The 13,682-nt window shown below is 34.0% G+C and overlaps 1 protein-coding gene across 11 annotated transcripts in view; it reads left to right on the top strand.

Annotated features, from left to right (window-relative positions):
• The window catches only part of PSPC1 (paraspeckle component 1), a 59,479-nt gene that overhangs the window by 13,267 nt on the left and 32,530 nt on the right, over nucleotides 1-13,682 (top strand). Inside the window, exon 7 of one of the 11 annotated variants that reach the window (XM_042023883.1) lies at nucleotides 8,004-8,367. The exons of the other annotated variants lie outside the window; for them this stretch is intronic. Within the exon in view, the coding sequence (XP_041879817.1) occupies nucleotides 8,004-8,111 (108 nt within the window). The 3' untranslated portion in view covers nucleotides 8,112-8,367. Of the gene's footprint in view, nucleotides 1-8,003; nucleotides 8,368-13,682 lie in introns of those variants that run through there. 11 annotated transcript variants of the gene reach the window in all.

The following is a 13,682-nucleotide window of genomic DNA, read 5'->3' as shown; positions in this document are numbered from 1 at the left end:
ATAGCCTTTACTGGTTTTCTTCTTACAGGTGTCTTGAGATAATAGTATTTAGTCTCTGTGCTTAAATTGCTTGCCACAGTTTGTCCATCCTTGTTGCTTATCTACATTTTTAAATTCCAAACTCTATATGAATAGAAACTGTTAAAAGTCGGTGTGCTGGACTTGGCAAAAATGTAGAATAAAAAAGGAAGAGGAGTGGTTCAAATGGAAAGCACTTCAATCACTATGCATAACTTTTATGATTTCTATACATCAAATTTTTTGGAGGGGAAAGGTAAAAGGTGGAAGACTGCTTTTGCACTCTCATGCATTATTGAAATTGTGTGTTCATCTGGACCTAATTAATACACTGCAAGAATATATAGATGCAGTTTTGCAGTAACAGCTCTACCAAAAGCGTTTTAAGTTATATATAAAGGAATATAGAGTACAGGTGGTGTTGTTTAAACGTCATATGAAATTAAAGTGGCATATACAATAATACATGAAAAAAGTATTCTCTAGACTAGTATTTAGTATTCTAGTTATGTCTTGCCTTAGGTTTTACTTCTAATGCTCTTTTAACTTTAAAAGAGGAATATTGAAACAAAATTGCAAGTGATGTGTTTACTTTCTTTAGCAACAGTTTCTCATCAGGGCAGCTGTGCGACTAAGCATGCCTATCATTTTATAGATGCTTGTTATTACATGTTTTTAGATAACTGCAGTTATGTAGTGTGAATGGGAATTGAAAAAGCCTTTGCATTTTGCAGCAGACAAAAACTGTAAACCTTTTCTGGAGATTGCAAAATGACACATCAAATCTGATTTCCACTTAGAATTTCTTATACAACTAATTTGTTTTTATTTGTTCTTACTAATACTTGTTTGCCATGAACAGATTCCATCTTGCACTTACTTCTACTCTCAGATTACCACTATACATGTACTGAGAAAGCTATTGTCTATTTTCAGAGGTTAAAAGTTGACTCTTGGTGAGAATTGAATTTTTTGATACTGTTGGATAGTTTTTTACCATTCAGGTCTTGATAAGCTTTTTTGGCATAATACTGACAACATATTGAAGTCTTCTGACAACATTTTATTTAGTAGGACAATAATAATTGTTTCTAATCCTTGTTTTTGTTTCTTAAAAGCTTTGAAAAGTAAGCTTCTTTCAATTATATCCTATCACTTTTTACCGGTCAGTCTAAAACAGGAAGATAAATGGTAAGTGTGATGGCAACCAGAATTGGACCCTCTTATATAAGGCTGCAGGATTAGGCTTTCCCATTGAAAGTTTCTTTCTGTCTCTTTTCCCTAACTAACTAAACTTGGATTTTTAAAAAATATAGCTACTTTAGAAAAACATCTTGTAGTCAAGTTTAGTGCAGCTACCAGTTATTTGATTTTGTTACAGATGATAAAAATATTTTCAGTGAGAAGATTTCTTTTCCTGAAGCATTCTTGTTGCTGCTGATGATGTACATTACAAATTTGATTGCATTGATTGTTAATCTAATGGGCAGCCTGGTGATGCCTAAACAACTTATTAATCTAGTTGTGTGATCTCTACTAGATAAATTATATATATATAGTACTTTCATACTGGATAGGGTTTTTCCCTTCCTTTCTAAAAGTCAGTTAGTTGAAATGTGCTGTTGTAGCTCAATAATTTATATGCATTCTGATTTCACAGTGGCTTAATTGGGAAACTTGTTTTCCAGTAGTATTTTGCTAATTTTTATTTTGCATACATTCTTCTGGCTGAAAGAGGAACTTGCTGATGGTGATTTATTTTTCAACAGCACAAATATTTTTTAAAAAGAAAATACTTCTGAGTGCCAGTAATACATTAATTATTTGAACATGCAATGGTTATTATCCAGTTATGGATGGCTTGCTTAGATTTACATTGTTGAATCTCAATCAGAGCTGTTTTACAAAACAATTCCAGTTCCAAGACATGCTTTTATTCATGTCACCAACTTAGTGGCTTGGATTTGGTATACTAAAGTAGTTTCCATGTGTCTAAAACAGAGACCAAAATATATAGGAGTCGTAGTCCTGGTTTTGGTGTGCACGGATTTAATTCTGTAGTAACACTGTGAAATAGTGTTGGGTGGGTATTGTACTTAGTGAAACAATAGCTGCAATACCAGCCTAAAATTTACAGCTCTTCTAACTGATGGTTTAAAGAGGGAATTGAGACTTCTGGATGTCCTTGCCCACCTCCCTCCAAGGAAAACCCCTTTTTGAATGTGTAAGGGACTGTTCCTTGAGAATTCATCAGTTTCAACTTCTGAATGCTTGCTGTTTTTTCATGTAAGACTTTGTATATTAAATACTTTTCTTTTTAATCTCATAGTCTTTTCAGGAATTATTTCTAGATGTTGTTTTGCTTTCCTTTAGTTTTTTTTGCAGAGGCACTGTTCTCAAGTATGTTGAGTAATTATCAGCATAAAGTGTCAGCTGCTAAAGCAGTGGAGGTGCTCCAACAGCAGTGGCTGTAGTGGACTTGGATCAAACGCTGTAAGACAGATGAGAGCAAGAAAGTAAAAAAGCACATTGCAAAACAGCAATGAAGTTTATAGCTTTAGGAATGCCATCCCAACGTCATTTTTGTTCTAAGAATTTGGTCCTTTGGAGCAGTTTATAAATGCAGTTTTCCATTTCTTACTGTTTGGAGCCCTATTGAGGCATGTCTTATCCCTCACTTCTATATTCACTTGCAAGTTAAGCATTAGATGTGTTTGAAACAAGATTATCAGTTAGATTTCTTTGAACTTCACTATTTCAGGAGTAGATTTCTGCACTTCTTGCCTCTTTAAGTGAATAGAACTGTATTTTCATCCCATCTTCTCATAGCATTGTGCCCAAAAGCTCCAGTAATGTAAGCAGTTGGAATTTTCACTGAATGGTGAATTGTTTCCTACCTTACTCAAAACTAAACTAAGGCAGATGCCCAATAAAAAAATTAATAAAACTTTTCTAAGAATCTTTTCAAATTTGATATGTTTTCTAACAATAAATGTTGGTTATTTTATCCTGACAGCCTCATATACATAATGAAGCTAATGGTGGTGAAGTTTTTTGAGTTTGTATGAATAAAATCTCAATTTCTTACTCCTTTATAGAAGCTCTTTTATAGAGCGTGATTGGGTGAGATGAATTGCATCCTTACTGTAGTCCAGCATACATAGCTGCTGTGTGACGCCTGAAAGGCTTTTTAAGGTAAAACTAGCTTGGAAAAAGACAAATCATTAAATGTAGAACGAAAAGACACCACCCTGACAAAATACTCCTGCTTTTCTTGGCAGTGGTTTTACTTAAGCAATCAAGTTTCTTCCTATGCGTAAATCAACATAGGATAGGTCTTTGAGCAAGTAGTTTATAAATATGCAGTTTGTGTTTTTGTGGGCAGTCCTAGTTTTGGCAGTAGCACTAAACTATTTTTATTTTTTCAGGAGTGATATGCATCAGTAGACAGACTCATGCATTTCTTCTGTTCCTTGGTGTTTCAGATACTAAAGTTGTTGCTTTGGGCAAGAATAAAACTTCCTTAACAAGCCTTAAAATACTCAATTTATATTATTTTCAGAAACTAAATAAATTATTTTCAGTCTTTAATTACATTGTCTGTCAGGTAGAAAAAACTATTTAACTGTCATATCTGCTTTTAGTATGAAAAAGCATTTTACATGAAAATCAATCCAGAACTTCAGGTATCTTTTTGTAACATATTATGTGTTTATATACATTAAATGAAGGTATTTGTGGAATAAGGTCTTTTGGTTGTAAGTATTTCATGATCATTTTAGGATGGTTCATAATTGGTTTTGTAGGTCATGTTTTTACGTATGTCAAGGATGCTACTTAAAGTAATTTTTCAGTAACGGAGCAAATAATTGTTACAATATTATGTTTCATTTGTAACTTTATGTTTCTGTATGTGTGAACTGTGAGTATTTAGGCAATGTGATATTTTCGTGTTATGTTTAGGAGACTAATCTTTTGCTCTGTTGCAGTCATCTTCTAATGTTTGCACAAAGTGCTTTGGAAAATACTAATATGTACTTTATGTGAACTTGCTAATAGAACAAGCGACTATTCACAATTAATTTTTATACTTTAATGTGCTGTCAAATGTGCATAAACCTCCAGTATGAATTTAGGTGCTGTGGTACTGCTTTTAAGCTTTCCCAAATTTGTTCTTTTCTACAGTAATTGATACAGAATTTTCTGTTAATTTTCTTTAGAATATCTGGTTTTGTTTATAACCTTACTTTCTCTCAGTAAGATTGATGATGAAGAAACTAAAATAACACTTTCCAGATGCTGCTTATGGAATGGCAAAATGACATTAGTCTTTGTCAGTCTTGGTGTTTCATGAGGCCTCAGCTGTAGCAGATGCCATTTTTGTTCAATTATTGATAGAGGGACCTCCAATGCATCTGTGCTTGTTTATAGAATACTCCATTTGCATACTTAACTTTTGCTGTTTCATGGATTTTACAGATAAAAATGAAAAAATCTAATCAAGAGCAGATTTAATAAGTCTATATTCTGTATTTTAATATAATTTTTGAAAATTGTTGCTGCTCACAATTTAAATAAAATCTACTTATTCAACTTAAGTTACTTGAATAGAGTTCTTCAGTTTTTCATATTCTGACAAGTAAGAATAAGGCTTTTATAAATAACTTAGAAAAATTCTTTGATGTGTTTGATAAATGCCGTATATATTTGAAGAAGCTAAAATTAATGTTTGCCTTAATAATTTTCATTTTTTCTTCCTCAGCTACTGGAGTTAAGTTTGACTTGGAGTTTGTACACGTATTTACCCAGACTAAGAAGAAACTAACTTTCAGTTTCAGTTGTCTGCTTGGTACCTATTTCAGACTCATCTATCTCTCTAAATCCTATGATCTTGCTTGGTGGCCCTGAGACTTGTAACCAAAATAAGTTCCTCTGCTTAGAAAAGTTCGTCTTTGCTCAAGGGATCTGTGTTTAAAGAAAGAATAAAATGCCCAAGAAGCAATAAATGAAACTTCTGTAGAAATACTATTTTTGGATGTGAGGAAACCTGTTAATGGGTTTGTAGCATAGTGTGAGGGAAGCCTGTTTAACGACCTGGTTTCTCTCTCAAGCTAGTGCCTTCCAAGTTGTTTTTTTTCTTAATGTGACCTTTTGCTTAGCCTCTAACATTTTGCTTCAGTTGCTCTCACAGAGCAGAAAATTTTAATAGTGATAGTGCAGTAAACCGATAAAAATAGAAGCAAATAGAAATTAACTTAGTGCTGTTGCCTGTCTACTGATACCAGGCTGTTATTTTTAAAATTAAAATATTTATGACTTTTCTCATGAATATTTCACAAGCCTCCTTGTCAAAGTAGTTTTTCTCTTGTTATTGGAGGTAGTGCTTGTTTTGGGTTATTAAATCTTCCATGAGGAAAATGGAGTTTAAGTCTGATACTTCTGTCTTCCTTCAAGTACACTTTAATTGTGCAGAGGTTGGGTATTACTTTCCAATTAATTAGCACTTTTAATAAATAGTGGGTTCTGGTAAGATGACGAGTTTCGGTAGAGCTGGTTTGTAACTGTAATGATGGGGAGTTCAATAGAAACTAAAGCTTGAAGAGTCAATTAAATATGGCTAAGGTTTGCCATTCAAAGATGTTTCTGCCTGAACATAATCTTAAAATCATAGCATGGTTTGGTTTGGAAGGGACCATTAAAGGCCATTTAGTTCATTGCCTCCTGCAATGAGCAGGGGCATCTTAAGCTACTTAAGGTTGCTCAGAGCCCCATCCAATCCACTCCTTAATGTTTCCAGGGATGGGGGATCCACCACCTGTCTGGGCAACCTGTTCCAGTATTTCATTGCCCTCACTGTAAAAAATTTCTGCCTTGGATCTAGTGGGGGGTCTATCCACTATTAGTTTAAAACCATTACCCCATGTCCTATCACAATGGGCCCTACTTAAATATTTGTCACCATTACGATTTCCTACAGTGGCTTCTGGCTCATTAGTTTAGGCTTAGAATTGTGTGGGATGAAAGAGTGTTTGTATTAGTTTTGTTCTATACGTGACATGAAGCACACTGCTCTTACTACAGGTCCCAAATGCAGTTTGGGTTATCTGCTTGTGACAGGAGAGCTGGTAGTTTTCTGTTCCAAATGCAGTTACATGAAAGATCCAAAAAAGAGAGTATGATGTTGAAATTAGGTTCTTCAGGCTTTGTTTATCTTCTTACATGCTTCTGGTTTTTATAATACATTTTAAATGTTATTTACTTACAGAGTCTTCATGTTTGTTTCTCCCAGCATGTCTGAATTATTAAACATTTCTTTTAACTACAGGGGAACTTCTGAGTTTAGGTGAGAACCAGCTATTCGTGTTTGTCCCTATTGTTTGGGTGGTCCCCATTGTGTCCCTAACATAATTCTGACCTTTGGGTCTATTGTACATAAATAAAATACTAGTTTTTGTTGGATATTTTTGATGAAACCAGACACTGTAGCTTAAGAGTGTGTGGACTTGGGTTAGGGTATTTAGCTAGAAAGCAATGTTTTTTAATCTGTTTGGATTTATTCTGATGACCAGTTTCTTAAATTTTTGATGCAAACGCTAGAATTGCCTGGTAGAATATATTATTTTCATCAGTCAGAACTTTGTTTATGTAAATGACAAGCATCTTCCTCATTCAAGTCTGCCTCATATTGTTCCAGTTTTACCAGAAATGGCCTACAAGTTGTATAAAATAACTGTGCAGCTTGGCTTCATGCAGAAAGTTTCTCTGATGCTTCTCTGTTTATATTTCCGTATGTTTTAGTGTGCTGTATGTGTGGACAGGCCATAAGTTAATTGGAGAAATCTTAAACATTGTACTATTCTGGTTGTAAGCAACATCCATAACATGTATAAAAGACACTGTATGGGTGCTAGAAGTTTCTCCTACAGGACTTCTTTGTAGCATTGCAAGACTTTGGCTTTCAGTTTCTTTTTGACAAATACTTGCATATTCTAATTACTTGGCTACTTAAATTAGTTATGAGATAGCAACTACAATTGGACTGGTTTTTATGTTATAATTTAGTTGGCATATATAATATCTACTTGGTGAGGAAAAATTGTTAGTACAGAAGTCTGGCAAAGAGTCATATTTAGTGCACTGTGGCTATAACTAGTGGTGCTTTTAAGTTGATTTTGCAGTCTTATAGTTGACACTTCAATTAAGAAGTAGATTTTCACATAAACATTCCATGATAAAGGGTATTCTTGGCTGATTAATTCTTCTACGTAAAGATCGATGACTTTCACTACGTCTTATCTTGAATCTTGCATTTGGGGAAAACTCTTCTTTTGACTCAATCCAGTGTTCACTCTTTTTAATATTTGTATAGATTTGGGTTTTGGGCAAGGAAAATGTAACAATTTGGGAAATCTAAAATGCAGCATTGTTCTATAAAACCTGATTTTCAATTTAATATTTTAGTGCATTTCTGCGTGAGGGTATAGTTAGCCCAGTCTTTGTTGCCAGTTAAGCAGTACTTTGAGTCAACACCCACCATGGTAAATAGTGGAGTGTATCTTGAATAATTTGTAACCTGCCAGGTTGTCTGTTTTGATATTTATCCATTCTTGACATTTCTTCAGCTCATATAAAACCAGAATAATTCTAAGATGCCACATGAAATTATCTAATATGCCTCCGAAGATATGAATGTATTGTGAATGTAGTGTAATTGTTACATGTCTCGGTTGTGAACTTGGTCACTTGATGTATATTTCTTCCAGAAAGTACTTTTGTGGGTAAGTAAACAGTAAAGTGCCTTTGAAAAATCATTTGTATTGTGTTAAGCCATTGATCTGTATTTAATTTATATTTTTAATTTCTTTACTGTTACTGAAAAGAGGAGGCTAATAGAAATGGGAGAAATGTTTTTTATGTGTTGGTTCCATGAATCTAAGGTGGCTCTTAAGTCCAGCAGAAGCAGATTAGTTGGCAGAATTGAGAAGGTTGCTATTAAGGGAAGTGATATAATCTCACTTTTCAAAGGATTTCCAAATCTGTTGAAGGTGGTTACCTTCTCTAAGCACCTTTGTCTTGTGAAAAATTATTTCTGAATTTTAGCTTAAAATATTTGAGATGCAGATTTTTACCTTTCTTATGAGCCTTAGTTGTTAAGTAAAGGGGAAAATCTGCCAGAATACCTTTATACTTGTTTTCTCTTAATCATCAACAGCAAAGACATTTGGAAAAAGTATCCTTCTTTGCAGTTACATCCTCAGAGAGTGCTTCATATACAGTGAAGGGATATGGTAGGATTTTTCTTTACCTGAACAGATGATACAATGATGATTGGAGGCATGGCATTAAAATGTTTGGATTTTGTTCCTAGCAACTGTGTGTGTGTGTATATATATATATATATATATATATATATATATATATATATATGCAGTTTGTTTAGGGCCTGATTTTACCTTCTGTGTACATTATTTTTTTGGGATGATGAATAACTTTTACAGCAGAGAAAACGAAATACATTTTTAGTCAGTTTTATAGATATTGTATATACAATGTTTTACTGTATTTTAACAAATGGAAATAAGAGAGGTGGGAGAAAAACTCACAATTATATTAATACAGTGGCTTAAATGCAATATTAAAATTGTGAAGGAGCAAGTAGCTGCAAGACAAAATAATGAAGCAGAAAAGATGTGAATTGCAATATGGAACCAAGTTCTATAATCAACAGGATAGGTTCCATGGCATATCCTGGCTTCTTTTAGACTATCTTCTTTTTTGTTAACAAGTTAGATTGTAATTTGAGTTTTTGACGTGTAATACATTCCAGAAGTATGAGTTCTTATGTAAAACAAAGCTGTTGCATTGGTGTGTGTTAAATAGTATTGTCTTTAACCTTTAGGATTAACCATTTCTTTAATCTTTAGGACTATTAAATGTTGCTGGTTAGAGATGTATCTCCTAAAGGTCTTTGTATTCAGAGTCATATTAGTGCAATTAAACTGCTTTCTTTTCCAAAACTGTCAGTGTAGACCTGACTTAAACATCATGTGAGGATTGATGCATTAAAAGGAAGCTAACTTTAGTTGAGGTTGGGTTTTGCGTCCAGCTGTAAGAGAATGACAAAACCAAAACATTCTGGGAGGTTCACAGTTGTTTAACACTTTATTGTCAAAAAGCCCTCCCAAAACCAGCAAGTTGTGTATTTTGCAAAGTAGAAGCTAATTCGGCCCTAACAAAGACAGATCTTGAACTGTATTCCATTTTGTGAAGATCAGAAATGGCTGGTATTAAAATAAAGGTGAATGTGAGACAATATGTAACTGTGTAACTTTCTGAAAACCATTTCTCCTAAATCTGTGAAAACAGAGTATGTGTGCTCTTTCTGTCACAGACAAAAGTGCAATCCATTTCTGTCTTTTACAGTGTTAGGGTTAGGTGATGCACTGAAAGGCTTTTCAGTACTTAGTTAATGAAGTTGGATAATGGAGTACTCTCCTACCCAATGTTTTATTAATCTGTGTAAAATATACGGGGATATGTTACAGGGTGTATTAAGACAGATGTTTTTATTATGTTGTGGTAGCTGTCTTGCACATGAATATAAATTTAGTATTAGATTTTATTACAGTATACCTGTGATTTTAAGACATTGTTCAAGGTAATACAAGGTTCTTTTGTATTTTTAAAGAATAACTTCAACTTACAATAGTAAATACTTTGGAGTAGTTTTAATTACATTTGTTTAATGTTGGATGTTTTTTCTCTGTGGGGTTTAGCTGCTGAGGACTATCCTCAGCAACTGATGCAGAAGGAAAATCAGACCCTACAGAAGTTGAAAACTGTTTGTTCTCAGAACTAAAAGAAGAGAGCAAAGATGTAGTGCAGAGAGGTTTTCCACAAATACATTGCTATACTTTTGCTGATAGTTTTAAAAGAAATTCCCCTATTCTAGTAAAATTCATACTTCCTTTGCAACCTTAATGAAATAAGGGAAATACTTACAAAATGCACTGGATTAGTAATAATTTTTTTTTCTGTAATTATAGTTTTTACTACCATTAGGAGTGTTTTCCCAATTTGTAGCATTTACTGGAATATGTGTATCTGATTGTATTTCATGCAATGTGTATTCCTGATTTTGCCGATGTGATACTTTTTTACTTTTTTTACTTTTTAGGGTTTTTTAGTGTTGTAACTTAATGAGTCATCTCCATCAGCTTTATTCCTGACTTGAATCAGAAAGCAGTAAATTGCCTTTACCTCCTCTAGCTGTCTTAGTGTGTTTTCATTTGGCTTCCTATTTAAAAAAAGGACTCTATAGTTTACTGCATGCTGTATGCTTTATAGCTACATTTACTTTCGTTGTTATCTAGTTTAAAGTATTTGTGTAGCTGTGAAGTAAGAGAGTGTATATTTTTCTAGACTCTAGGGTGAGTGCTATCACTCAGTTCATAGTTTTGAGAAGTTTAGGCTGGAAGACATTTCTGGAATCATGTAGTATGATGCCCAGCTCAGAGTAGGGATCAGCTCTGAATACAGACTTCAGTGCTCAGGAACACATACAAATTGTGTATTTTGAAAGGTCTTTTTTTTTTTTTCATTTAAAATTACTTACTGCTATTATATGAACTGTGTGGGGATAATGCAACTTCAGGATCTTGCATAGAGATCTTAATTGAGGAACAAATCAAAGAGGGAAGGCTGACTAGAAGGGGTGGATGGAAGAGAAGCCTTTTATTACTTTAACTTCTTGCCGGCAGCTTGACTTCAAGTGAACTTGTTATTGGAGTGAAATAGTAGATTATTCTGAGGAAAAGACAAATAATGCAGAATCAAAAGTATCCCCCAAATTCTAGTTTTGATTGCTAACTATCAGCTTTAATAACTTGTATGATTTATGTCATTAAAATATAGATGTCTTTCAGTGAGTTACAATTTATGTAAGGTTTAAGGGCCTTATGCCACCTCAAGAGGTTTTTGGAAATAATTTTTCTTTTCTAGAAGGAACTTAATGAAATAAACCACACTAGAAGGGAGTAATGAATTCTGGTAAGAGGTACAGAAATATCATACCTGTTTTGACAAAGATACAGTCCATTACAGAATAAAATTCATTTTTTGTGTTAATGACAAGTGAGAATCAACAGCACTCTTGATTGCATTTTGCACTACACACACAACCTAGATAAAGTGCTAATTAAACTATTGATTTTAATTTTCAAGTTTATGAGGCAAGTGTTCTTTTCTTGCTAAGGCATTTTTTGGATCCCGTGTCTTAGCATTATTGAGTTTACTATATTATGAAATGTGAGTAAATAGTTGCATGTTAATTGGAAAGTGCGTCTTCTGGCCACAAACCCTTGAAAACTGTCGTCTTAACATTTCTGTTGATAGCGTGCTTTTTGCTGTTCTAAAATTTTCCATGCCATGTTTAGTTCATACCATAATTTTTGACAGCTTTGTTACCATGAATATTGCATCACTTGGAGACAAGATTAATTTTCTCTGGGCTGCTGCAATTGCAAGGCCTATTTTTAAGGAAAATAGTAGCACTGGTTTGTCAGTTAAAAAAAATCAGGTTTATGACTATTTGTATTTTTACTTGCAGTGTGAGAAGGAATTTTCATCTGATACATTGTCCTGTATCAATTCTTAGGTGTTTTTCAAAACATTTAGTTTCATGGTTTTGTAGAACAAATTAAAAAATAGTGTAATATATTTAACAAACTCAGAAGAATCATCTTGGCCGTTCTCTGTATATTTAGACTTCTCTGTCAGTGGTGATTGAGTTGTAAGAACATATCACATGATAACGCCTCAAATACTTTGGAAATCTGGTTTCAAATACTTGGTAAAAAGGGGAGAATCCATACTATATTAAATGCAAAATACATATTTTGAAAACGGAGTGTATTCAATATTTTGGTGTAGATCTACTTTTTACATTTGACATTAAAATTAGTTGGAATTGTGAGAAATACAATTTTTAATGCTTCTCTCTAAAGTAATTAGCAAGTATAATCCTATAGTTGCCATTGTAGCAGTTTTTCTAAAAGATTACTCAGATGAATTGGACCTTTTTGAAGGTTGTCTGCATTAGTAAATTCTGAAGTATTTTACAAGAATCCTGGCAACAAATAATTTGGAAAGGTTTGAGTTGTGTTTTTTGGTTTTGAGTTGAGAGATGTTTTTTGTTTGCTGACTTTGTTTTTTTGATAATGTTTTTTTCTGGTCTTCAGAAAGTTTAACTTACTCTTCCCTACACATTCTTTGTCTTATGGCTTTCTTTTCCCCCTATAATAGCATATCATTTGTTTTTCTTGTTCTTTTCCTGTTAAGATTGTTTTCCTAGGTACGGGTGACTTCAGAGGTTCTTAATCACTCCACGTATTTCTCTCTTAAGAGTTTAGCCCTGCTCTCGTGCTGCTCAGTTTTAACTCCCTGTTATGGGTAGTTATGGGTGGCTTTGGGGAAGGGGCTGAAGCAGGTTGCTACTGAACAGAAGAATGGGAAGTCATATAGTGAGGAGAAGCAGCTCTGAGAAGGTAACACTATCATCTGCAAAAGGCTTGAGTATCCGAAAATGAACCTCTCAGGAGGGCTGGAATTACCAACCAGCACTGGTTCAGCTCTTCTGTCAAACTGCCTGTGTATTCCTTTCTGTTATATTTTGGGCAAAACCCATGGACTAGTTGACCTACCTTACCTGTAGTAACATGGTTATGCTCACATAGTAAAGAGCTGTCTAGGACACGATTTGTGTGTGACAGGACTGAATTTTTATTACCACCCAGGTCTCCTACAGATAGGTGTTTGAATATCTGATTCTAATGACATTAATGATATGTACTGCTGGTTAACATTTGAAATTGACTGTTTTCTCTGACAGGAAGTGTAAATTTGCTAATTCTGTGTTAGGAGTACAGGAGAATTTTCCTGTGCTGAAAAATCAAGGGAACATGATATATTTTGAACATGCAACAGTAAGAATAGTTAGAAGTAGCAGCAGCATCTTAATCTTGCAGGTGTGTTGATAAACTAGTAGGCAGCAGAGACCTTAAGGCACATTTAGGGATCTTGATTCTACAGCTGAAATGTTTTTTATACTGTATTAATTCAACACTGAAGTTAAAGCTAAAAAAAATGGCAAATAATGACTTCATGGTTTTTCTTACAAATGTTAAACTAGACCAAAAAAAAGGAGGTTCTACCCAAAAAAGGGAGGTTCTACCCGTCTTTTTCTGTACTTCAGTGAACTGAAGAGTGGTAGCATTTCAAGGTAGCATTTAAAGATTGGTAGGAGGAAGACTAGTGTGTTTTTTAAAAAAAGTGTACATCAGAGCTTGCATATACTTCTGTCCTTTACAAAGAAAAGAAGTTCTAGTAACTAGTGCAGCTTTACAGCTCCATACTTAACATCCTTATCTAGCCAGTATTGTACTTGGCCTTGCCTAATGGCACTTGTCACATTAAAAAAACCCCGAATACCAATCAACTTGCAGTTGAACCTGAGATGAATCAAGTAAATTATGTGCCTACTGTAGAGTCTGGTACTTAGCTTTGTAGCTGAGTTTCTCGCAACTGTTCATGACGTGTCTGGTTTTCACACAAGGATACAGGTGTGCATGTGTGCTCACACTGTCTAGTGTAAACTGGTAGCCATG

The sequence above is a fragment of the Corvus kubaryi genome, unplaced genomic scaffold (assembly GCF_017639235.1).
Source record: "Corvus kubaryi isolate FWS band 111438036 unplaced genomic scaffold, C.kubaryi_AGA036_p1.0 37256, whole genome shotgun sequence".
Classification (NCBI taxonomy): Eukaryota; Metazoa; Chordata; class Aves; order Passeriformes; family Corvidae; genus Corvus; species Corvus kubaryi.
This window is presented reverse-complemented; position numbering and strand designations above follow the sequence as displayed.